Here is a 24,436-nt window from a genome sequence, read left to right as displayed (position 1 = left end):
ACTGTATGTTTATTCATACACAATCACATGGCTTAAAGTCATGTGTGTCATTTGTCAGCATTGAGCATTCCCTGGAGAAGGCCTTCAAATAAACAGTCACACAAAGCACATGACTGGATGCATGTAAATCCGGTTGGAACAATGAATATTTTATGTTTTCATTTGGGTCCGTTCTTCCGTTGGGACTAATTTATAAATCAGTTGGTTTAATGGCTTTGGTTTTCTTTTTGGTGCCTTGTGGCAGTGCATGGGTTAAGGGTTTTTATTAAAGTCTCTTGGGAATTTGTGTGTAATGAAAGTTAGGGTGCAAATCCAGCCAGCATAGCAAAGATCTTGCTTTATTGGAATCCATCAGTCTTCCTCTGTCCTCAAAATAATGCACATTTTGAGCGGACATGCTGTTTTCTCGAAGAGGCAATAGAGCATAGTGTGCCAGAAATCACTGGGCCTATTTTGCGTGTGTCAGTCAATTGAAGATTTAGAAAAGCTTCTTATTTTGTAACAAATATGCTGTTTTCCCCCCTCAGAGTCAAAACGATTCCATCTCTGACTTACAATGAAAGGAGGCTACGCTGTGCGATACTATTTGTTTCGGATGTGAGAAATTTTGGTTAGTGTTTTGAGTTTCAAAATGTAATTTGACCTTTTGTTGTGTGGGTATCAACAATGTAAAATCTGAATGTCTGTATTGAGAAATTGGTTTTCGGTTCTGCAAACTGGCTATGTTTGTTGTTTTTGCAGCCAGGAACACTGAAATTTACACAGATCTACATTAGAATGCAACTAGATCTGGTTTTTTGACCAGCCAAAACAGAGCATATTTGGACTGGAAATTGCAAAAGGAAACAACAGCCATATGGGTACAATGCAAACTTTCTTCAGTTTTCCTTATTTATTAGTTTTGTTTCCTTAGACTGTTAAAACACTGGATTTTTACTCACCAAAAGTACAGCACAAATTTCCTACCATATTATTATTTGTCAGAAAACCTCATTAAAATGGTCCAAAAGGAATCAACAGCACAGCACACACAGTGGAAACTACAGGCAATGACAGCAACCTGCAGTTGCAAGGTGGTTTTAAGTGCAGCTCAGTATACCTCAGGATATTCTATTTCAGGTTAGCCACTGTTAACAACTGCTCACTAACCAGCCACAGAATAGACACTTTTCTCTACCTCAATCCTTGGTGTTCATACTTTGTTTAAATGCAATGTTCTGCTGTCGGAGCTTTCTTCTTGGGATTCATGTGGACCCACCATCTACGAGCATAGCCCTGCATGGCAACTGCACTCATCAATGGCAACAGTCTCTAACTAGGAGGAAAACACACCTTACATCACACAAAAAACTTCTCAAGAGTGCCTAAAGTTACAAGAAGATGGGCCGAACCGTAGAAATTACAAACTCCCCAGATGCCAGTCTGATTGAATGAGCCATAGTAAACTCCCACAGTCCAAACCCTCCTAGCTTACCCAAGGGATCCACTACAAACACCCACAACCACCATGGATTAAACCGATGAGATGTAAAGTGTCAATTTGTGACTTTTGTTTAAATAGAGTTAGACATGGGAAGGATTCTAATCTCAATTAACTAGAGGCAAAAAAGCAAATCAGCTTATTTCCCCAAATTTCCTCAAACTAATGTCCTAAAGGCTTCAGATTAAAGGGAAATGCATTAGCCATGGCATGCAACAGTCAACACTTTTGACATTTGCATGCCCTTGCAGACTGTTTTAGAAATTTAAGCTGTCACAAGCAAGTATGAAGGACTTCAAGGTACGTGTCCTTCAAGCTGAGGCAAAGAGTCCAACGTGTAAATGCTTTTTACATTTATATAACAGTAGCTCCTTATTTAAATCTTTCATCCAGTACATTAGATTTTGATTCCAAAAATGGCAACATATAGGATAATATTTAACCCAGTAAAGTTTAAAGCACAAACCCCCCCCCAGAACCCTATTGATATAAGAGCAGGCAGATGAAACACACACATACACTAAAGGATTCTCACACACGCATTTTCATTACCAGGGGAACCATACAATACAGAGGAGTTGATTAGGATTGCCAACAAAAGGACAGTAGGCTCTGGCTGCCTCTCTGAATTCATTGTCATTAGCAGTGGAACACCAAGCCCTTTTCAAACTCATTAGTTGATAAAACAACCCTCTGATTTCCCATTAAAAAACCCATTCGTCCTCCCTCACTGGCGATGCTCTCCCTCTACTGCATCCCTGAATTTCCACACCTTCCAAACCACTCCTGAGGATAGCAGCCCTTATGCAAACTTTCAGTGAGTTCCTGCTAGATTTAGTATGCAAGTGACATGTTATCACAAATCAAACTCCAACAATCTTAATGTCAATTTAAGATTTTGCATCTGTAACATTTGTAATAATTCTTTATTCAGAACCTTTTTTAAATTTCTTTCCACTTGGGGTTTCAGAGCTGATGGCTGCTATTAAATGAATGCAATAGAAAAGTAATTGTGTGTGATTCAGCTATTCTGTGACTGATTTCTTTGACTACATTGTCCCTCCACCCCCCAAAACGAATCATTTGAATACCAAGGTTAAAGAGAAGCAGAATCATTTCTGTTTTCCTGGCAGAATAACAATTTATTTAATTTATTTAAATTTAGACAAAAGGAAATACATATTTGTGCTTTGTGCAGTATAATGAACAGCTTTGTTATATACACTTTTATACACCATTATATATAATCTCTTGTTACAGATACTTAAACTGAATGATCATCACGTACTGAATAGTCAGAAATATCAAAGACCCCCTTCCCCTCCCCGCCCGTACTGTTTGCACCCATTTGTTAAAGTTGTTTAAAAAAAATATTTTCAAAAACATTCATTCAAAGCTGGGTAGTGTCAAAATTCAAGTCAGAATGTCTTGTTCAGCCAGGACCAACTTCGCTGAAATCATTTATCCATCTTTTGAAGCAAAGGTCATGAACCCAAAAGTACCGTTAGTGTCTCGTCTCTGCTGTAATCCAGGCAAATCAATCCAAGACGGAAATGCACACAACAGCCAGAAACCACGCAGCATAATCTAGTTTCTCTCGACTGCTCTATGTCCAAGATCCTGAAGACGCACCTGAGCACAACATTTTTATTTTTAGCAGTGGTTCTGAGAAGCAGATGTGCCTTTTGACACGGTTCCTCACTGTAATGTAGATTGACAGGCAGTTTTGGTTTCGAGAAAACAAACAAACAAACAAACAACAACATCCCAGACTGGCAGAGTGTTTTACAAATTTGCATGGATGTCTTCATGTCGCAGCACTTTATAGGTGACCCAGTAGAAGATGTTAAATATGAGAAAGCTCAGGGGGAAAACGGCTCTGGATATGGTGTCAATTCGTTTGGCTCGGTCCACGAAACGCTTGTGAAGCACTTCTCCATCAAACATGGTAATTGGAGGTGGTGGTGGGGTGAACACGCTGGCTCCTTCCACAGCAGTGCCATCCTTGGTCTGCAGGCAGTGACCCAGGCCATAACCCCGGAAGTAAAAACCGCGGCTCTCCCTCACCAGTTCCTCCTCCTGTGGAGTCAAGCAGGGAAAAACAGATTGGCCTCTCGCTGTCAACATGGATTAGCATACAGCTTTCCACATTTCCGCTCAGTGGCTTATTCTTAAATGCGTCTGTGGTGTAGTAGCACAAAAGGGCGGCGCAGTGTAAGAATGAGATCACCCAAACAACAAATAGCAAAAAGAAAAAAAGAAAAAGTTGTGTTTTCTAAAATGTTCTGTCAAATTCCTGACATTTGTTTTTTTTTTAATAAAATAGCTTAAACAGAAGGGAAAAAAAATGATTGAAAACCTTGAGATTGAAAACGGTGATGATTTGTCACCAAGTGTATAACACCAGCCTAAGTTTAGGAGAATTACATTTAAGAGAAACAGAAGTCAAAACTCAAGCAAACTTACAATACATACATAAAACTGTATTGAAAAGCAACATTGTTACATTAGATTCAGAGCTGAAAAAACATCAACATCTGTTTCGCTTAAAACTAAATAAGTAGTGATTTTTCAAAAACTAGAAAAATTCAGCAGACAGGGGGGAAAAAAAAGAAGAAAAAAAACATGCCTGGGTTGAGGGTTGAAAATCATCTGAAAGCACAAATAAACTGTTAAACTGTAGCAGTTTACTTTGTAGTGCTGCATGCTTCTGCTGCCACAGTTATATCAGCATCAGCATAGGTAGCAGACAGTCAGTAGAGATAACTGCTAGCAATATGAAACGGGCAGGTACAAAGTCCAACTCCTTTCAACTCTGAGGTGAGCTACCAATGGGAGCAAAGAACACCGGTACCTGAAGGCTTTTACACACCAAGTGCACTGTGAAAAAAACGACACAAAATTCTTCGGGCTTCTTCAGATGTGACCTCGTAGTGTAACGTATATAAACACAGCAAGTGTTCCATCGTAGCGGAAAACGTAGACCGCAAAAAAGTCTGCATCAAGTGATCGTAAGCTGGTCCTGGTTTTTTTTTTTTTAAACAACGAAAGGAAGAAATGGAGATTCTGGGTTCATCCCAGTCTCAAGAGAAGGGTTTGATCCAGAGTTGAAGCTGTATCATGTTTCACACATATTTCAGGAAGTCAGTGGGGCAGAATTGGGAACATCTGAGGAGGCAGAGAAACGATACCAAAGAGCTAATTGACCCGGATCAGCGTCTGGCTGTGGGTTGGAGGTAAACCAGTATTATTTCAGTATTTCCATATCATCATATATTCAATATCAGTGTATGTTTTAAGCTCCAAGTGCAATTGCTGCCAAATGCAGTGGTTAAACTGGTCAGATCGGTTTATTTTCATGAAATGAAAAGAAAAAAAAAATCAAGCTTGATCTGAAAAAATAAATGTTGCAAATTTGTCCAGTGAAATTATGCATCTGGTGTGTGAGAGCTGTAACATGTGACCACTTGCACAGTTAGAGTCTACTGTAGGGTGATAGACTGAGCCCACAATACTGCCAGAAATATGATATTTTCATATTAAATCATGCATTTGGATTTGATGATGATACTGGGAACAGAGAGAAGAGCTTGGGTCCATAGGCTGACTATCAAAAATGTGACTTCTTCCAGATTATCCTAAGAGCTTCAAAATTTGCCTGCCGTATCCCTGAAGATGTTGAGTTTAAAGTAGATTAAAAGTATCTGTAACAATCTACTTCATTCAAACAACCAAAGAAGTGAAAATGAGGGCATCTTCTTTTTGCCACTCTGAAAATAATAACCCCCATCTATCCCCTTTTCAAAGTTACAGAATGACAGACCTTTCAGAATGTTAATAAAATGGCTCAAAATATTAATAAAGTCATGATCTGGCATTATGCTTTGATGAATGGCTATGCACTTTTTTAAACAGTTATTGAGACACTGTTCCCGCCCTTTGAAGAGAATATTAATAGACATGCAGCTTAACTCTGACAGCCCTCTGACACGTTGAGAGATTCACTTTAGCAGGGGAAAGTGAAGATGTGGGATCTAAATTGGATGATTAGTAGTCAGTGTGAAGGGCCCTGAAAGCTCTGATCCCCGTGTCCCGCCTCTCTCTGTTTCTCTCTCACTGACCCCGGCAGCTCTCTGGTTCTCTGCTGAATGTCGTTTCTCAGTACTGTACAGATTTGGCAGAAAGATACTAAGAGTGCACATCTAAGTATACTAACTTACTGTAAACTTACACCTTGCGACCAACTTTCTGCTACTGCACTGGTAAACTGCACTATGCAACAGGTGGATAGGGAATACACTGCTCTTCTAGCACAGCTTAATTATCCCTCTGCCACCTTAAACGATACAGAACATCATGTGCTAAAGTCTAATGGTGCATTTCTCTAAAGATAATAGGCGCTCATCTCTGCCCTGTACTCTCCGCAGCAGCTATACTGGCATAACTTCAACTGAACCCGCTCTGATTACCACATTGTGCTCTGTGGAGAGTAAAGTTATTGTCTAAAAACACAAATGATCAGAACAGGCGAGCTATTTTTTTTTCCTGCTTTAGTAAAATTTCATGTGTTTCATGATCTTTAATTACATCGGTTAGTCATTTTACCCGTGAATAACTATGCTTACTCACTGGTACAGAATTAGTTAGATCATTAACATCATTGAATATAAAATGTGCATCTGAGTAAGGACTAATCTTTCAAACTATTACAATGGAAATACATTTTCAGTGTTATATGTCATCACTGAGCTGGGATTGGACAAGCGAAAGAAAATGGATGAGTCAATGGATGGACTGTATCACTGAAAGAAGAGTGTCCAGAAAATATGTAGGACACAGCTGAAAGGTTACAATGACAGGCAGTGATTGTTCTGCCACTGCACCAGAAACAGATGATTCTGTAGTAAACAAACAATAAAAATAAATCACTGGGGGGTTCAGAATTTTTGAAAACCACTATCAGTGAACCAAATAAAACATGAGAAGAAACAACGTTTAAAAACAAAATCCAGGGTATGTCCAAATGTACACGGGTACTTTTGAAAATGAAGCTTTTTTTCTATGCGTTTGGGCCTTTAGGGCAGGGATAGCTCAGTAGGTAGAGTGGTGGCCCCATGATCGAAAGGTCGGTGGTTCGACTCCACTGAACGGCTACCCTGAGGTACCCCTGAGCAAGGTACCGTCCCTACACACTGCTCCCCGGGTGCTGCATTGGTGGCTGCCCACTGCTTCACTGGGTGAATGGGTTAAATGCAGAAGAACTATTTCCCTATGGGGACTAACACGCACACTTTACTTTACACTTTATTACACTTTCGTCCACACGTAAATGGCGTTTTGAGATTTTTAAAAACTCCTGCCAGGACGGAGAGTTTCGAAAACTCACGCAACGTCAAAGGTGTGCGCCTTTTTTGACGTCATCCTGTGCGCCACATAATTGTGTACACGAGATAAATTTCTACAATAGACTACATACTGTTGCTGTTTGTCTTACTATATGCAGCTTTTACACGCTTACATATACACACGCAGTTACTGTCTCTCCATTTAGAAAAGACCAAAGACTGCTTCTATGCTTCATGTGTTTACTCTTTCCCGTCCAGGCTTCTAGACTTCTGATTGGCCAAGATTTCTACATGGTTAGGATTATGTCGGCACCTGTTGCTTTAGCCCCAGACAGACCACCACCTGACCAAGACCAGACCAAGCTCAATCAAAACTGAAATGAGGCAAAGTGAATAACTGCATTGTGGTCTGACAAATAAAGTCGAATATTCTCTGGACATCATGAAGCCGTGGTTTCAGCTTGTTATCAATACACAATTCAAAAGTTTACATCTGTTACTGTACTGGGGTCCATATCTAATAGCTTCCTCCTCCGTGGAGGCACTATTAATGCGGAATCATATTGAATGACACATTTCAAGTTTTAGAGAAGATGTACTACCACCCAGATGATATATTTATCCAGAAAGTAGTTGAAGTTTGTTCAGCAAGACATTATTAAACCACATTCCACATATAATACAACAGCATGGCTTCTCCTTCGACAAGGAAAGAATACCTGGAGCCTGAAAACAGGTTACACACCGGGGAAGAATAAAGGGCAAAGTGCAAAGATTTCCACAGCTAAAGGTCAAAGGGACATGACTATAGAAACAAGATGAGATCAGCACAAGTTGGGTTTAATTCAGGAAAAGAGGTCAGGAATTCACGTTTAAGGTGAAAGTTGCTCTAAACAATTTGAAAAAGTGGATGCATGGACAAAAATAGGGTTGGGAAGGTCAGGGTTGACACAGGGTTAGATTTTTTACTCCTTTTACCCTGGCGCAAGCGCTGCAGTGCTGATTGAGACTCCTGTAGGTTGAGTTGTTACCAGGGATGTCACTGGCTTTTCGCAACGACTCAACGCTCCCAGGCTGACTAGCAGATACCTCCATTGGAAAGGATGGTAGACAAACAGAGATAGCAGTTACTGACCATTTCATTTTTTATGATTAAAAAATTTGATTTGAAGGCATTTACCTTATATTTTTGATTTGTTTTGAGTATTAGAGATACATTTAAAAAAATCATGTTCATATTATATACACAAACTTTAGGTCCAAATAACAAACTCAAGTAGATGTTCTTAGCTTTTAATTAAAGACATACTGTGAGTGTAGATGTTAGTGAAAAGAAACGGCTTTGAAGACAAAAAAAGAATCCTCAGGGAGCCGGTTCAAGTTATTTTTGTAAAGACTATAAATGGAAGTACAAATCCATGTATTTATTTTTACACATTTGATCGCTGTGGGTATGCACAGTATACAGTAGCTGGTTGAAATCTCGCCTCTCATTGATTAAGCCTCAGTCAGTCTGGGATTTGTTTGCCTTAGACTCGCAACATCTCTCTGCTACAACTACAGGGCCGGGCGTCAATATCCCTCAGATGTATAGTTTGTGCCCTCCAACTCCTCTGTGGGAGCAATTGTCCAACTGATGTGAACAGGGGAAGTCCTTTTCTCTACAGACCATTATTCTCCATCTCTCCTCTTTTCTCTCTGCTGTGCAGGAAGCAAGCTGTCCTGCAAATCTGCTGGACTCTCCTGCATTTACAGGGAACACTGCCACAGGTCTAGGAGGCTGCCTAGACTTGGAGGTGTTTAATGGGATTTTCAAAATGTCCTGTTTGTTTCTCTTGAGACAAACATCTCTGTCTTACCACTCTTTAAAGACTTTTATTTGTCAACTTACTTGTCTCTAACAACTGCTATTCAGGATATGGATTCAGTTTAGGAGATATATTTTTGGATGAAAAAATATGCCAGGACCAAAAACCAAAAGATACCACTTACTGAGGCGTACTTTCCAGAGGGTTGGTGTTGCAACTTTTAGACTGATCACTATTAATAAACACAAAGTCAAGCGTTCCAGGTAAATAAGAAACTATTAATAAGAACAAACCAAACTGCTAAGTTGTTGCTAAGATGCTCTATCACAGTTTTACCCTTTTAATTCAAATGGACAGCCTAATAATGGGAGTTATGCCTATTTATCTTCTGCACATACAATGTGAACATGCTTGTGCCCCTTTAATAGCAACTTACCAACTATAGCTGCAAACTTTATTGTGTGATAGAAAATTATGAATACATGGAGTTCAGTGTTTCACTGACATTTAGAGTGTACCTGCAGGCTGGTTGGCTTATTGGAAAGTGCCCATAGGTCATTTACATGTCTACCTGTTGGAATAGGTTTGTTTTAGTGTTAAAAAAAAAATAGATGATATTCTTATATTGTACATTGTTGGTAAAAGTCAACTCTTAGCTGTGCTCAGTAAAATTACTCAAAAACTACCGAGACCAGTTTCACAAAATTTGATGAAAAAATAGAGCAAGGACGAAGAAAGAACCTGAATTTCTGTGAAATTGCAGTAGTTACTGGATGGCAACACTAATCGGTATAGCCTTTTCATATCTGTCATAACAGTCAAATTTAGAGTAATTCAGTGCCACAAGGTTGGTAAGAAGCCTGTTGCTTTGCATCAAAAGTAGTGTCAGAGGTAAAAGATCACAAGATCTTCTAACAGGTCACTGCTCACGAGCTGAACTGAAGAGACTGGATCTTCCTTATTTAATGTGACAGCCAGCTGTAGCGTGTTGACGCTGTCAGCTCCTGGATCTACAGCATCGCACAACAACAAGAGGCAAAATTCATTGCTAAATAGGATGACGAGGACTCGAGAGTCTTCTTTCTTCATCCATGCTTTTCAGAATCTACTAGATCATAGGTGTCAAACTCTGGCCCGCGGGCCAAATTTGGCCCGCAGCCTAATTACATTTGGCCCGCAAAGCCATAACAAATTACTATCAGAGCTGGCCTACTGGTATTACACAGCTAATATATATATATATTGTTTAGTATTAAGCTTTGCTTGTTCCATATTCAGTTTTTCAGCAAAACGTGTTTGAGTCCATAAGAAAAGATTCATTCTCATATCTGGAGGAATAAATATATTTCAATAAATATTTACGTTAGCCCGCGACTTTGTTCCAGTTTTGAATTTTGGCCCACTGTGTGTTTGAGTTTGACACCCCTGTACTAGATTGTGACACTGAATACAAGTGTGTATGTTTTTCTTTCTGGTAGCAGTGTGTGTTTGCATCATTTACACTTACTATTCTCTGCTGCCGCTGCTTTTTCCTCAGCCTGATGAACTCCTTGTGTTGCCTTGAGACGAAGTTAACTGCTGCATACTCCAGAAGGGCAGCAAACACAAACAAAAGGCACACTGCCATCCAGATGTCAATGGCCTTCACATAAGACACCTGGAAAAGGACAAGGTCACAGTGTAATCAATAGCCAATCAATAAGGCTGATGGATAATTTCGTGGGTTGTTCACAGGCTCTGGGCTATAATGACATACATCTTTGGGATGGCCTAGAATTCAAATGAGTCAGTGGGTTGTGGGCTGTTGACACATAGCCATGAGGCAGGTCACAGCTAAGGCTTGGGGAGTCCCCTGGCCGTGTCATTCATGAGAGAAGATATGTCACACCACATCAGCAGCACCAACCGAGCAGGCACTCACTCAACTGAGCAGCATTTAACTGACTGTTACAGATACATACAGAGAAGCAAGGAAAAACAGAGAGGGATTGACAAACAGTTTCTTTTAAATGACTCCCTGTGGCTCAGGAGGTAGAGCGGGTCGTCACAGAATAAGCTGCTGTAATGTTATTGTGAATAGGTAAATGTGGCTTGAATAGTCAAAAGACTAAAAATGTGCGGTATAGATGTCAGTCCATTTACCACATAAAGACAAAATAAAGATTTTTTTTCATTTCCATTGACTTCACTTTGGTGGGCACAGCCAGTACAACTTTGTAGGAGTAATAACAGGATACGACAAATTCTGATTTCTGTCAAACTCTCACTGAAGTGTCTCAGGAATTCAGTACATGCACAGTTTAATTCAGCTCAAATCTGGGACAAACTGCAGTCATCAAATAGATAAGTGCCGATTAAGGTTGTGTATAGATCTGAAATGGCTGACATAGTGTGTCTGATGCTTTTCTTGTGATAGTCACAAGGTCTTCGCATTAAATCTATACTCATACAGAACCAATTACACGTAAAACGTCTTTTACAGACATTGATTCTCTGCTGCTATCTCATGAAACATTTGATTTGTCTTGTCAGGTAATATCAGCAAAGTTAATGGTTTTTGTAAATCCTGCATTACTTTTATGTCTGAAAATGTCAGAAGAGTACAATTTTCACACTCAGTTCACAATGCCATTTATTACATATGTTTCACTTGGTCAATGACCTTTTTCTGGAGCTGATAGCGTTATGTAATCCTATTTCTTCTCATACTTTAAGTTTTTGGACAAATCTGGGAATATTATTAGTTTCAAAATCTGTTCATTTGTTTCCGAGGATAATATTTCAGGTCCTGTGGCAGAAAAGTTACTTCTTTGCACTCTGCTGACATTTTAGATGTGATTTATTCCATCTCAGATCTTCTAATTTTAAAAGCAACATGCTAAATCCAGCAGACTGATGTTTATTTTAAACTTCACCTGAATTTGAACAATTTTCCAGGGCTGTAGGTTTCTAAATGGTAGTGTAGGACTCACCTTGGGCAAAGAGGCTCTTGAGCCGGAGCTCTGTGTGGTCATTGTAAGTACTGTGGTGATGCCCAGACCAACTCTGGCTGGTGCAGCATCCATGTTTATCCAGAAAGAGACCCATGAGAGGATAACAATGAGAAGGGAAGGGATGTACATCTGGATTAAGTAGTAACCCATCTGACGTTCCAGGTGGAACTTCACCTCAATGCAGGTGAACTGACCTGCAGAAAGATGGCATAAGACAAAAGACTGCCTGTTTTGCTTTACTTGTTTTTCATGTTTTTGTGTCATGACCTGAAATATAAATACAGTAAGAAACAAGTTTGTCTTTTAAAATGACATTTTTCTTGAAGGCTACTAGACTTCATGCAATCAGAATTATGCAGGGTGTACTGGAATAAGATGTGGCTTACTGCGACATGCAAAAAAAGTCTTATAACATGGGTAACTTGGTGGTTACACTTATTGCACCTGTGTTGTAGTGCTTAGTGCAGTAGCCCAAATCCTTCTCTTCTTTTAGCACAAACTGAGGGAGGGTGAGATCATCGGCCACCTGAACGGGGTTCTCAGACAGCCACTCAAAGATTAAGTCATTCATCGTGTAACCAACTGTGAAAGGAAACCAAGGGGCACAAAAAGGAGAGAACAGACACAAATGGTGAGAAACGTGCTCTTCCAATTACAACTTAGTCTCTTCTACTCGTTCTAAACAAATCCCTCCTTGTTTCTGTGTTTTTCCCTTGCACCCTCCCTGATATTTGAAGCATTTAGCTGATATATACCCCACTATTTTCACATCATGCATTTTCCTACACTACTGCATATTTTGAAAAAAATGCATGCAGCTGCTAATGTACGTCACTTCACACACTCAGTATTGAACATGCAATACCTAAAAAGAGACAAAGTTCCATAAAACTATAACAAAAATACCAAGTTACCACTGACTATCTGCCAAACTGCACCAGTACAACAGCACTTTACAGAGTTATGGATAGTACTCTTCACAAAATACAAGATGTAGTGAAAAACAAGGCTGCACATTATTTAGTCGTTCGGAGACGAGAAGTGCAGAAGTTTACAAAAAAAAGTCTGTGTGTTGTTTAACTCAGATAACCTGCTTCAGCAGCTATTGAATATTCTTGCTATCACTGCCGTTATTCCTCCTCCTTAACCCAATTTTTCAAGGGGATTGTGCTACCACGGTCGAAAATCCGTGCATGAGAAAACATTAGAAACCTTGGCTAATGAGACTTTGAGAGAGGCAGAATGAAACTTGCAAGGCTGTGGTGATGTAATGCTCCTCTCCCCATCTGTCCAGCTACCAGCTACCCTCTGCCATCCTGTTTGTCACAGTAAAGGTCACATCATACTGCACAGCAACAGTTGTGTTGTTGTGGTTGTTTGAAGGTTACAGACTAAGGAGGCGACACGAGGAGCATATCTGCCTGAGAAACTCTGAGGAACTGGTGCCAACACACCATTAACGCACAAACTACAACATAGAATACGACTGCCACGCAGTTTAGAGAAGCACTTAGATGTAAACACTTGGGATAAGTCAACAACAAATACATTCACATGTTGATTTGCATCATTTTTTAAAAGGGTTACACTCCTCACAGCTGCGTGATTACAGGTGTATTAAAAATGCATGCTGCATGCAACAACAGCAAGGAGTTCCTCGCACATCTAAATAATACTGATGTCTACTGGGACCCTTTAGGGCCTGAATTACAAAAGACATCAATTATTCACGATGTTACATCCAATCCCACACCACCAGTCTGAAAAACACCACCACTAAAACACGCTTCTGTCGTTCACAAGGAGAAGTCACTGTCATTCAGACATCCTGCTACAACAACCAAGGGGAATACCAATGCTTTCCTGAGATAATGAGATGCTTTTCTGTTCTGTTCCTCTGCCAGACGGAGCCAACAGACGTCAAAACGCAACCGACACAGCTTTCAAGGTGCAATAAAAATGGAATTCATGAGCCAGCATGTCTGGAATATCTCAGCAAGGTAGAGTAATGAGCATTAGTCACATGCCATCTCTTTTTTCATGTTATAAAGTCTTTCACCTAATGAAAGTTACAGTTATGCTTCACACTTCCTGTTTTAGTCTTGGCTTTCACTAATAGACTAACTTCCAAGTAGATTTGGGGTTACTGAACATTAATGGCTCGTGGCAAAGCAAACTAGTATAAGCTGCATATATGAGGCTTTGAAGTGTCAGAATAAGGCAGAATCCTATGGTTGGCTCTGTTTATATATCTGTATAAGCCCGTGGCCTTGGCTCTCTAAACCTCAGAAGATAAACTCCTCCCCCATTATTCTCCTCTCTCACGCTCTCATGCTGAGCAGATGGTGTTGCGAGAGCTCTAGTAGTGACAGCAAAACCCATAATGTCCTCTTAACATTAAGCTCAAGCCAAGGTGATCGCACCCTTGGGTGGTGTACACTAGCAGCATCCTCAGTAGGCCTTTAATCATAAATGATTACCTCTCCTCTAATGGCAGTGTGATGTGATACAGTAACCCCCAGAACTAACACACATACACGCACGCACATATAGACAGACACTGCCACATCAGGCACACATCTGTTTACCCGAGCGTCTCCTCTTCTTGCACTTCTGAAGGGTGAAATGTCTTTATATTTTATTAGATTAAAAAAAAAAAAACTCAGCTTGTCCCTCTGCTTCTTGATTATTACCGAGTCAGGTACAAATCCAGATAGCGGTTAAAACTTTAAACTAAACTTATTTGGATAAAAGCTGAATCTTTGGAAGGCTCTGTCTATTTCACCCTTTGCCAAAGTTGAATTCTTTTGTCCCTGTGAAGGGAAATTGGGTCACCCCTAGGCACAGAGGGTGGGTCACATATAATAAAAGGGACACAAAATTAAAGTTTTATTATTTATATCCTGGAAATTGGTTTCATGAGGGCAGATACTATCTCTGCTAAAGGCAAAGGAAGTCTGAGAGAGGAGAATACTCTTCCTACTCGGTTTTATCAGTGCATAACATTTTAATAGGTTTCAAATATGTTTTCTACGTTTTTTCCAAACTCTCTGGTTTTAATAAATGCGGAGAAAATGTGGTGCCTTGGTCCAAACCTTTGAAACTGTCCACTCCACTGAGCTGACTGATTTGTCTGGCACTGTGACGTGAAAAAGTAGCTTCTCTGTCAAACATTCAGTCCAATGAGCACCAAAAAACAGGACTAAAGATTAGCCAGTGTCACTGGCGGCATCAATGCTGATGCCAAGCAGTTGTCAAGCTGTGCAAATGAGGAATCAGTCTGTTTTGCATTTGTGCTGCTGAAATTGACATGATCCCCTCGAGAGTATTTTACATAGATGGTATGCATTCTATACAAGGGGTAACATCGCAGTTTGATTTTGCTTTGGTCTGCTCTGCAAAACCAATATGTTTGCACGACTGCACTTCAGTGTCAACCTAAAATTGTGATAGCTTCAGACAAAGAGGTTAGTCTCTAAAGAGTGATTAGGGGAAAATCAAATCCTCTCTCCCACTGAAATGTTCAGGAGTGGAGACAGTGTCAGACTAAAGACAGAAACAAAGTGTAAGAACCTGACAATTCTGCCATGTTTCATGTAAGAAAATGTGAATGATTCAAGGGGGGGAAAGTTCATTTTATTTTTCCCTTCTCTGAGATTGCAGCAGCAACATAGCTGGGGTTTTCCACTCGTCCCTTTGCCCAGCAAAGTTTTCAGTTCCTCCCGGGGGATCCTCAGATATTCCCAGGCCAGATACGATATACTCCTTTGAGTTTCAGGCCTTACACAGGGGTCTTCACTCAGCAGATGTAAGCAGAAAAATCCCCCCCCCTCCCAAAAAAAAAAGATGCCTAGGAGGGATCCTAACTAGATGCCCAAACCAACTTAATTGACACCTTGTGGTATAAAATGACAGCTGCTATCAGTAGCAGCACCAATTTTCAGTAACTGACTAATATAGTTAGCTTCACCAAGTGGATAAAAATACTACTGTTGTTGACGTAATGTCAGTCAACATCTGCCTCTATAGTTGCCTAACTTCCACAGCTTAAAAGGTTTTGAAATGGCATGTTTGCTCTTAAAACGGGAACAAGAATGAGGCTGTTTTCGGTAAAAGCAATTGTATTTCATAGAAAAGCTTTACCTGATAGTGTAAAGTTCCCCACATCCTAATCTACAGGACAAAAAAAAGCAAACATCGGTCTATACAACATAGCGTGACTTTTGATCACTGTCACAGGATTTTTACCCACGAGACAGTGGTTCTTATACTAATTCTACAAATGCTGGTTATGGTTTGGGTTAATATAGAATATATGCTATTTGAAAACCCTTAAGATAAACTTCTAGAAAGTACAAAGCTATGACATCACAGCAACATGACCGGTCAGTTGTAACAGTGTCCAGGAAGCAACATTAATTATGGTGATATAGGAACAACACGGCAATATCAGATTGTGGATGGATTAAGTACAATTGGATCCTTGACTGCAAGACTGCACCCAGCTTGAGGAACCTATTTCGCACACATATGCTTGCACATTAGCATCTTTCTCAATCAAGCTGGTAGAGCGCTTACAGTTTCACCTTTGCAGTCGTAGTTTAATAAATATTTAAAGTCCGTTACTGCTGTTAAGCAATATGTGGACAATTGCTCCTTCTGTGAAATAGTACGGACAATGGTCAACACCAGCTTGAGTAACAATCATATTAGCAATATCGATTAGAAACATGGACAAACATATGAAGCAATTACAAAACGTCATGCTCACACAAACCTGTAGGTTTGGCATACAGCAAGGCAAATGTAGAAAAGGGCAAAATGCAGAAAATAAGAAACCAAAGGAGGATAAAAGAGAAGTGAAACAAAAGGAAGAGGAGGAAATGAAAACTCACAGCTTTCAAGCTGCATGGTACAGGTCTGAATGTCCATTGGGAAATTCTTCAAATCCATAGGGCAAGACAGGGTAAGAGTCAGCCTGAGATAGAAAAAACAGATTGGAAAAGAGAAATAGGACGTAGAAGATGTCAGAGGGCACGACAGAGCTCGAGGAAAAGACACGAAGCATAAGAAGAAACGATCGATTACAACATTTTTAAAAAGTGGCTTTATCAGCGTCGGCTGCTTTGTTTTGCAATTTATGAGTCTGTATGAAAATGTTCAATAAAAAGTAATCGAATAAATAAAAATAATAAACAGGGATCTTTTTTTCAAAAAGAGTAGATTGGAAAACAGCTTGGATTTTCTGCCATTTGATCGCTCACTCACTCACTCACTCACCACAGTAATAGAGAAGTAATTGGTGCAGGCATCCCGACTTTTATTTGTTGTTTTGATGCATTAAGCCTTCAAGGATTCTTAGAGAAGAGAGAGAGAGCTATTTGGGAGTCTGTCTGGAGGAAAGCTCTGTAATTACCTGCTGTAATGCATTGCCCAGAGGCGAGACAAGAGCCGGCAGCAATATACACTCAGACACCCATTTGCAACTGTGTTATGATGACAATATCTCTTTCACCAGCAGAAGAACAAACTACAAATACTCCACTGGTTGACTCGCTGCCTAAATTGTGTCATGCACTTAGAGGGAACAAAGATGTTTGATGCATAATTACCGAACATAGTTTGCAAGCAAACCTAAGAGATGCAGTAAATCAGTGGAATGAGGAGGTGATTATCTGTATTTGCAATACTGTGAGTCTGTTTTCAATGGATGATGTCAATGTTTATGCCTCTCCCTCTTCCTAAAGAAGTTTTTCTTCTCAGTAAAATAGTAATTTCATGATTCAAATTCAAATTCAAATTTTATTTGTCACACACACACAGCCATACACAGTATGACATGGGGGTGAAATGCTTGTAGCTGTACAATGCCCGACCATTAAATGACAGAAGAAAAGTTTTACAATATTTACAATTTACTACAAAAATTTACAAATTAATTTAGGAATTTACAGTAAAGAATGTGCAAATAGCAGAAGAGATTATAAAGATAAGGATTATAAATTATAGGAATTATAGGATTATAGGAAATGTGTGGTGGTGCATGTGGTGACGTGTGTGAGAGTCCAGTCTTATAGTGACGTGTTTGGGAGAGTCCAGTCCTACACCTGGTTCAGGCCCCGAATAGCCTGGGGGAAGAAGCTCCTCCTCATTCTCTCTGTTTTGGCCTTAAGGGAGCGGAAGCGCTTCCCAGACCTCAACAGTGAGAAGAGTCCATTGTTGGGATGGGAGAGGTCCATCATAATCTTCCTAGCTTTGGACTTGCACCGCTTGGTGTAGATGGACAGCAGGTCAGGGAGCTCTGATTGAATGATGCGTTCTGCCGAGCACACCACCCTTTGCAGATCTCCTCTGTCCTGCTTGGTGCTGTTCCCAAACCAGGTGCAGATGTTTGACGTCAGGACGCTCTCGATGGTGCAGGAGTAGAAGTTCTTGAGCACCTTCAGTGGCAGATGGAAGTCTCTAAGTCTTCTGAGGAAGAAGAGACGCTGACGGGCTTTCTTAACCAGGGTGTTGATGTGACAGGACCATGACAGGTCCTGAGTGATGTGGACACCCAGGTATCGGAAACTGTCCACTCTCTCCACTGGCGTGCCACTGATGATGAGGGGTTTGTAATTCCTCGCCTGCTTTGTAGTGAAGTCCACGATCAGCTCCTTAGTCTTGCTGATGTTTAGGAGGAGGTTATTCTCCTGGCACCAGGTCTCCAGGTTCCTAATCTCCTCCAGGTAGGCCGTCTCGATGTTGTCGGAGATCAGGCCCACAACAGCAGTGTCGTCAGCAAACTTGACAATGGAGGTGGTGTCGGATGTGGCTACACAGTCATAAGTGTACAGTGAGTACAGCAGGGGGCTTAAAACACAGCCCTGAGGCACTCCAGTGCTGAGTGAGATGGAGGGGGAGACTTGTTTTCCCACCCTCACTGATTGGGGTCTGTCTGTGAGGAAGTTGAGGATCCACTGACACAGTGATGAGCTGAGTCCTAGATCCGTCAACTTGGTGAAAAGCTTAGAGGGAATTATTGTGTTGAATGCTGAACTGTAGTCCACGAACAGCATCCTAACATAATTCCCTCTGCCAGTGTCCAGGTGACTCAGGGATGTGTGGAGCAGGTGAGATATGGCATCGTCTGTGGAACGATTAGTCCGGTAAGCAAACTGAAGTGAGTCGATGGTGGGAGGAAGTGAAGAAGTGATGTGATCTCTCATCAGTCTTTCAAAACACTTCATCACAATTGAAGTCAGTGCTACTGGACGGTAGTCATTGTGGCAAGCGGGCTGTTGTTTCTTTGGAACAGGGACAATAATGGACCGTTTGAAGCACGTGGGAACCACAGCTTGGGCCAGGGAGAGGTTGAAGATCTCCGTGAACACCGGTGCTAGTTGATCAGCGCAGGCTCTAAGGACCCGGCCAGGGATTGCATCTGGTCCTGCTGCCTTCCTGGTGTTCACCCTCCTGAAGGTGTTCCTCACGGCATGCTCTGTGATGACGAATGCATTTTCTTCACTGGTGCACTCCGAGCGCGCGCAGCCGTTTGTTGTTTTAATTGCTGCGGCGTCGAAGCGAGCATAAAACGTGTTCAGCTCATCAGCCAGTGAAGCATCTGCATTCATCATTGAAGAAGCTGGTCGTTTATAGTCCGTTATAGTCCGCAGTCCTTTCCACAGGCTCCTAGAGTCGCACTGTCGTAGCTGTGACTCTAGTTTTTCCCCGTAGCTCCGCTTTGCCTTTCGGACCGCGCTGCGCGCTGCGCACGTTGTAGGATGCAGCCTTGTATAGGTCCATACAAGGGAAAATCAACAACAAAACATATAAACATAAATATCACTGCACAACATAACTTAACGCGAACAGACTTTTGTGATTAAATTGTTTTCTATTGTGTACATTTTATCAGCGTTTTAATTACAAACATGTTTAAAGCTTTAAAATGGGAACTCTGGACACACGAGCACGGAGTAAAACTACATCTACTCCTCCCGTGCAATCGTTTATTAAGTCGGCTGCAAATTTCCCATCTGGCGCAGAGCGTCATTAAACAAAATCGCATCAAAGACTCCGTCACACACTTGCCACTTGACATGTTTGCACCCTATTAATAGTTTGGTGACCTCCAGTGCGCATAGACATGCACTGGTTGGGTGGAAAGATGCAGTAAGATGAGTAACTGGCATTTCAGCAATCTGCTATATTTTAGTTAAGAAGTCATGTTTGAGTGGGATTTATTTTCCATTTCTCTGCTAGCACCAGACTGGGGAGCAATTTTTTTTTTTTTTGGGGGGGGGGGGGGGGGGGGGGGCATCTTCACTGAATTTAGCAGAAATGGAGTGCCCAAGTTGAGTAACGATTTGCTGATGCATAGGGCTGTGCGATATGACCAAAATCTCATATCCCGATATAAGAATTCTGTCACGGTCCCCGTGTCTCTCTGGTTGGCCCACGCTGGCTACAGGTTTTGTTGTTGTTAGTTTTAGTTTTTTGTCTCTCCTCCTCCTCTCTGCCTGGGTGGAGCTCATTACGGGCTCTCACTCTTGGCCCACGCACCCCTGTGGATGGTGTCCACCTGCGGCTGATCTGGCTGATTTCCCCAGCTGCTATTTAAGGCAGTGGCACAGAGCAGCTCACCGCTGGAACGTCGAACCACCTGAGTTCGTGCTCGCGGCATATTCAAAGAAGAATCGCTTACACGTGTTTTATGTTGTGGAATTAACCTTTGACCTTCTGTCTGTAGATTCTGGACCGAATCACCGGACCTGTCCAAGTGGGGCAGTGTGTGGAGTGTTGGAGCGAGTGCGGCTGAAGAGGAGTGCGTGTGTGCGGAGGAGCGGTGGCGGTGACTGAGTGGAAGAGGAAGCGTGTGTGTGGATTCCCCCCCCCCCCTTCTCTCCCTGGAGCCCTGGACCCCCTCCCAACTCACTGTACATATATTTTGCACTAAGGTGATCCCTATTGTAAATAAATCCCCTTTTGTTTCCTTGAAAGAACTGTCTGCGCGTGGGTCCGTTCAGTAGCCATGACAAATACCATCATCCGATAACGATATAAATCACAAAAATGTAACATTTTCTATAAATTCTGTGAATCTCGGGCAGCTCGACTTGCGGGAAGTGTTCTCAGCTGGGCGTCGTGTAGCTGGAGTTTTAACCGATGCATGAAACGATACATTTTTAGACATAAGTTGTAACGGCCGCCATTTTCTTTGTGAGTATTTATTACACGGCGTGCTGCGGGGAAAAGCCTGTTCTGACCTTTGAGTCTAAGGTTTATTTTTTAGCACCTGGCGACTCTTTTTTACTTCTCATCTGTAAATACTCTGCATACTCTTTTATGTGATTCAGTTTATTTTGAAAAGTCTCAACAGGATCTTGAACTTTATTGTGAAAGGTTTATGTGGAACATAAACAAGCGGACACGCGATGCTGTTACCGTCGTTGTTGCTAACGACAACGCATAAAAACAAGCGCTTGTCCGTCTGTAGTGTGGTTATATTAAATATAAGAGAAAGAGAGAAGTTTAAGAAATTAATATAGCCACTACAGTGACCATCGAAACCATGAAAAAAATATTGCCATAAACAGTTTATTTTGCGACACCACGAAACAAACGATAGCGTAAAATGAAACTATAGACATTTTTATATCGTCATCCGATATATATCGTTATATCGAACAGCCCTACTGATGCATATACATAGTTTGAGTTTAATGCCTCGATTAAAAAAAAGAAAAAAAGACGCTGTTTAAAATGTAAACCAAAAGAAAATACAACAATTTTCCAAACTCATAATCCCAGATCTTTGTCACAGCAGCGCAAAGAAAACCTATTCAGTGTTTGAACTGAATCTAAGAAACAGTTTCAGTCCACCAATCTGCAAAAAACTGAGTCTACAAATTCTCTACAATTTCAGAATAATGTTTCTCTGCGTAAAATTGTGAAGGCTGCAAATATCTAATCATCTACAGCACATAATATCAAGAAAAAGAGTCCAAGAATCTGCATGACATGACCCTGTCTCACCTCTGAGATGTGCTGCTGCCAAAAAATTTAAAATGAGCTACACTTTTCTTTAAATAGTACATTTTCTCACTTTAAACATTTGATATGTTTACCATGTTCTTTATTGTGAATAAAATATGGGTTTATGAGATTTGCAAATCAATACATTTTCTTTTCATTTACATTTTACACAGCATTTCAACACTTTGGTTTGGAAAATATTGTATGTACAGTAATGTTGTATATAAAGCCTAAAGAGGACAGAACAAAATCTGAAGTAAAATAGAAAGTCTCAAGCTCAAACTGAATAGAATTAAATGGACTTCACACATGAATAATTCCCTCTTTAGGGGGTTTATGGTTAGAAATGGGCAAAAAAAATTCTACAGGTCAGACTCTCACTCACAAATCCAAACCTACTAGAGACTGAAATTCAATAAATTCATGTTGTTAAAAAATAAATTGAAGTGTTTTCTAAACATATAACTAGATAACCCAGTACCAGTGGTCCTGCTGTTCTAGAAATATAATCTTTAGTTACCTGATACTGTAAAGAACGCTGCCATCTTGGAAAATCCGTAGCAGCTTGTTATCAGTAGTGACCTCATGGAAATTGGCTCCTTTCTCGTTTGCGAAGAATAAATCAGGTTTCCAGATAGAGTCCAACATGGATGGATCCAGATCAAGGGAGTCATCGGGGTATTCGCTGTATGCCAGACGAGGGTCATTCCATTTTTGCCGTAGAAATACATTGAGCCTGTAGTCCTGTGGAAGAACGCAGGGTAGTTAATGGAAAATATACCATCAGTGGAGGTTGCAGTTAGATGGAAAACTCAGAAGTGGATTGTTCTGCTGTAGTTTGAGAAGTTCTGGGACCAGTCTGATACGGGTCACTGTTTGTCCGTTCTTATTTTGAATTGAAGCTAAACTTCTCAAAGCCAGACAGAAATATCATGAAAGTTATTCTCTTGGGATGGAGTACGACTTTATACAACATTAATTCGAGCTATATAATTTTTCTACTTTATATTTCCTCATGATGAGAATAACACACTTTAATGAACATCCTTTCATTTGAGAAATGTGAAATGTGTGAAAACCCTGGAGACTGAGCAAATAAATGGAAAATCTGAAAAATATTCATATCACACCTAACAAGAAAGAGCAAGCGCTAAGGTCACTGCAGATAATTCATCTTTGTTTGCTGCATTATATTTGTCAGGTTTAGTAAAAAGAGAAAAGAAAAGACTGCGCTGAGAGCTGATAATGAAGGCCAGGCTAAGGAAATACACCAAACACAGCCTGGCCTGCAGCCAGAAGACATAAGTAATTAAATTAGAAATCTAATCAGTACAATTAATTCATAATTTCTCTGTGGCCAATTGCAGTTATTAAGGTTTTTTCTTTTATTTATTTAAAAAAAATAAGAAAAGTCCTGCAGTTAAAATATTAATGTTTTCTGGGTTAACCTGACTGTAGCTTTGGAGCTCTGGAAGTCCCCCGGATACCCTTAAACACTTCACTGCTTTACTGTAGTGTTAATGCAGACGTAAGGGGAGCCATTTTTCCTGTCCTTTCACCCTTCTCCCTTTTCTTTCATTTTCTCAATTTTTCATTTTAATTGCAGAGTGGACAGTTCATTATCAGCATGTCAGTGACCCCAATGGTCTCTGAAGGTTGCACTGTTATGCTCCAGGAAACAGAAATTGCTTCAGCACTTAAAGGATTAGAAACCAATAAGTTAGAAAAGGAAAATGAAAAGTATTTTTTATTATTAATCATGCAGAGAGATACAACTGTACCATAATCTGCTGCTATAATCATGTCAAAGAGTATTTACAATATTTAATTTTCTGGGCTATGAAGAAAAAGCAAAACTTACATTTTTAAGAAATGTGTAATATTTGTACATGCTCTTCTTACCATGGTCGTTTCTGTGATTGAACCAAAGCTGTTGATAAAAATATTACAGGTGACGTTCACAGGCGGACCTGGGGAAAAGAGATAAGAACATAGATGCACACTTGTCCCTGCGATTTATGAAAAAGCACCACTGTGAATATTTGTCTTTGCACCTTCTAAGGCTATAGAAAATGTATCCATTGTACCACTACTTTTCATCTGCTTACAGTGACTGTGACTTAAAAATGTTATTGCAATGCATGCAATGCTAATTCCAGTTCTGAAGTTGGAGTTCCTGCTATTCCTCTCACTGTCAGTGTAACGACAGCTTAAAAGCTTCATGTAAAAGTCTGGGCACAAAGATAATGACAGGAGGAACAAATATAGTCAGGCGTCTGAGAAAACAAAATAGTGCTCAGGCCTGTCTACATTACATAACTCAGGGAGGATGTTTTATAGAGTCACACACTCCACTAACAAGTACACCACAGAGGTACAACATTAAGAAAAATATTTTGTTGCTTAAACCCTGACACTGTGGAGCTGTGTTCAATGTGTGGAGGACACACATGAGAACCTTACTCTCAGGTGCTTTGTATGCACACCATCTACCCATATCCTCTCCTGGTGACTTGTGGGTGGTTCAAACTGTTTCTTCTCTAGAAAATCCAGGTAGCAGTTTTGCACATATATTTTGTATGTAACAGAATTTTGGTTTTTGGAAGTAATGTCGTACTGAGACAAAATTACAGCGGTTGGGTATCTCATAGCATAAAGCATACGAACAGCTTTAAATGTTAGAATTTTCCTACAGTTTTGGTGAAGACACATACACGGCAAATGCACATGAGCTTGGCGAGTTGTTTAGCTTTCACAGCACAGACTCACTACTGTTTGCTTTGTTTTCTAATG

At 40.5% G+C, this 24,436-nt stretch overlaps 1 protein-coding gene across 3 annotated transcripts in view; it reads right to left on the bottom strand.

Annotated features, from left to right (window-relative positions):
- glra4a (glycine receptor, alpha 4a) overlaps positions 1 to 24,436 on the bottom strand; it is a 69,495-nt gene that overhangs the window by 18,534 nt on the left and 26,525 nt on the right. The window contains exons 3-10 of one of the 3 annotated variants that reach the window (XM_004545790.4): positions 23,546 to 23,613; positions 22,164 to 22,387; positions 16,522 to 16,604; positions 12,071 to 12,208; positions 11,606 to 11,820; positions 10,141 to 10,290; positions 7,804 to 7,914; positions 2,612 to 3,559 (exon numbers count right to left, since the gene is read on the bottom strand). In XM_004545790.4, coding sequence (XP_004545847.1) covers positions 3,266 to 3,559; positions 7,804 to 7,914; positions 10,141 to 10,290; positions 11,606 to 11,820; positions 12,071 to 12,208; positions 16,522 to 16,604; positions 22,164 to 22,387; positions 23,546 to 23,613 — 1,283 coding nt within the window. In that variant the 3' untranslated portion in view covers positions 2,612 to 3,265. Of the gene's footprint in view, positions 1 to 2,611; positions 3,560 to 7,803; positions 7,915 to 10,140; positions 10,291 to 11,605; positions 11,821 to 12,070; positions 12,209 to 16,521; positions 16,605 to 22,163; positions 22,388 to 23,545; positions 23,614 to 24,436 lie in introns of those variants that run through there. The other 2 variants (XM_004545791.4, XM_076875728.1) reach the window with 2 other exon arrangements.

The sequence above is a fragment of the Maylandia zebra genome, linkage group LG2 (genome assembly GCF_041146795.1).
Source record: "Maylandia zebra isolate NMK-2024a linkage group LG2, Mzebra_GT3a, whole genome shotgun sequence".
Lineage (NCBI taxonomy): Eukaryota > Metazoa > Chordata > Actinopteri > Cichliformes > Cichlidae > Maylandia > Maylandia zebra.
Note: the sequence above shows the minus strand (reverse complement) of the source record. Positions and strands in the feature narration are given on the sequence as shown.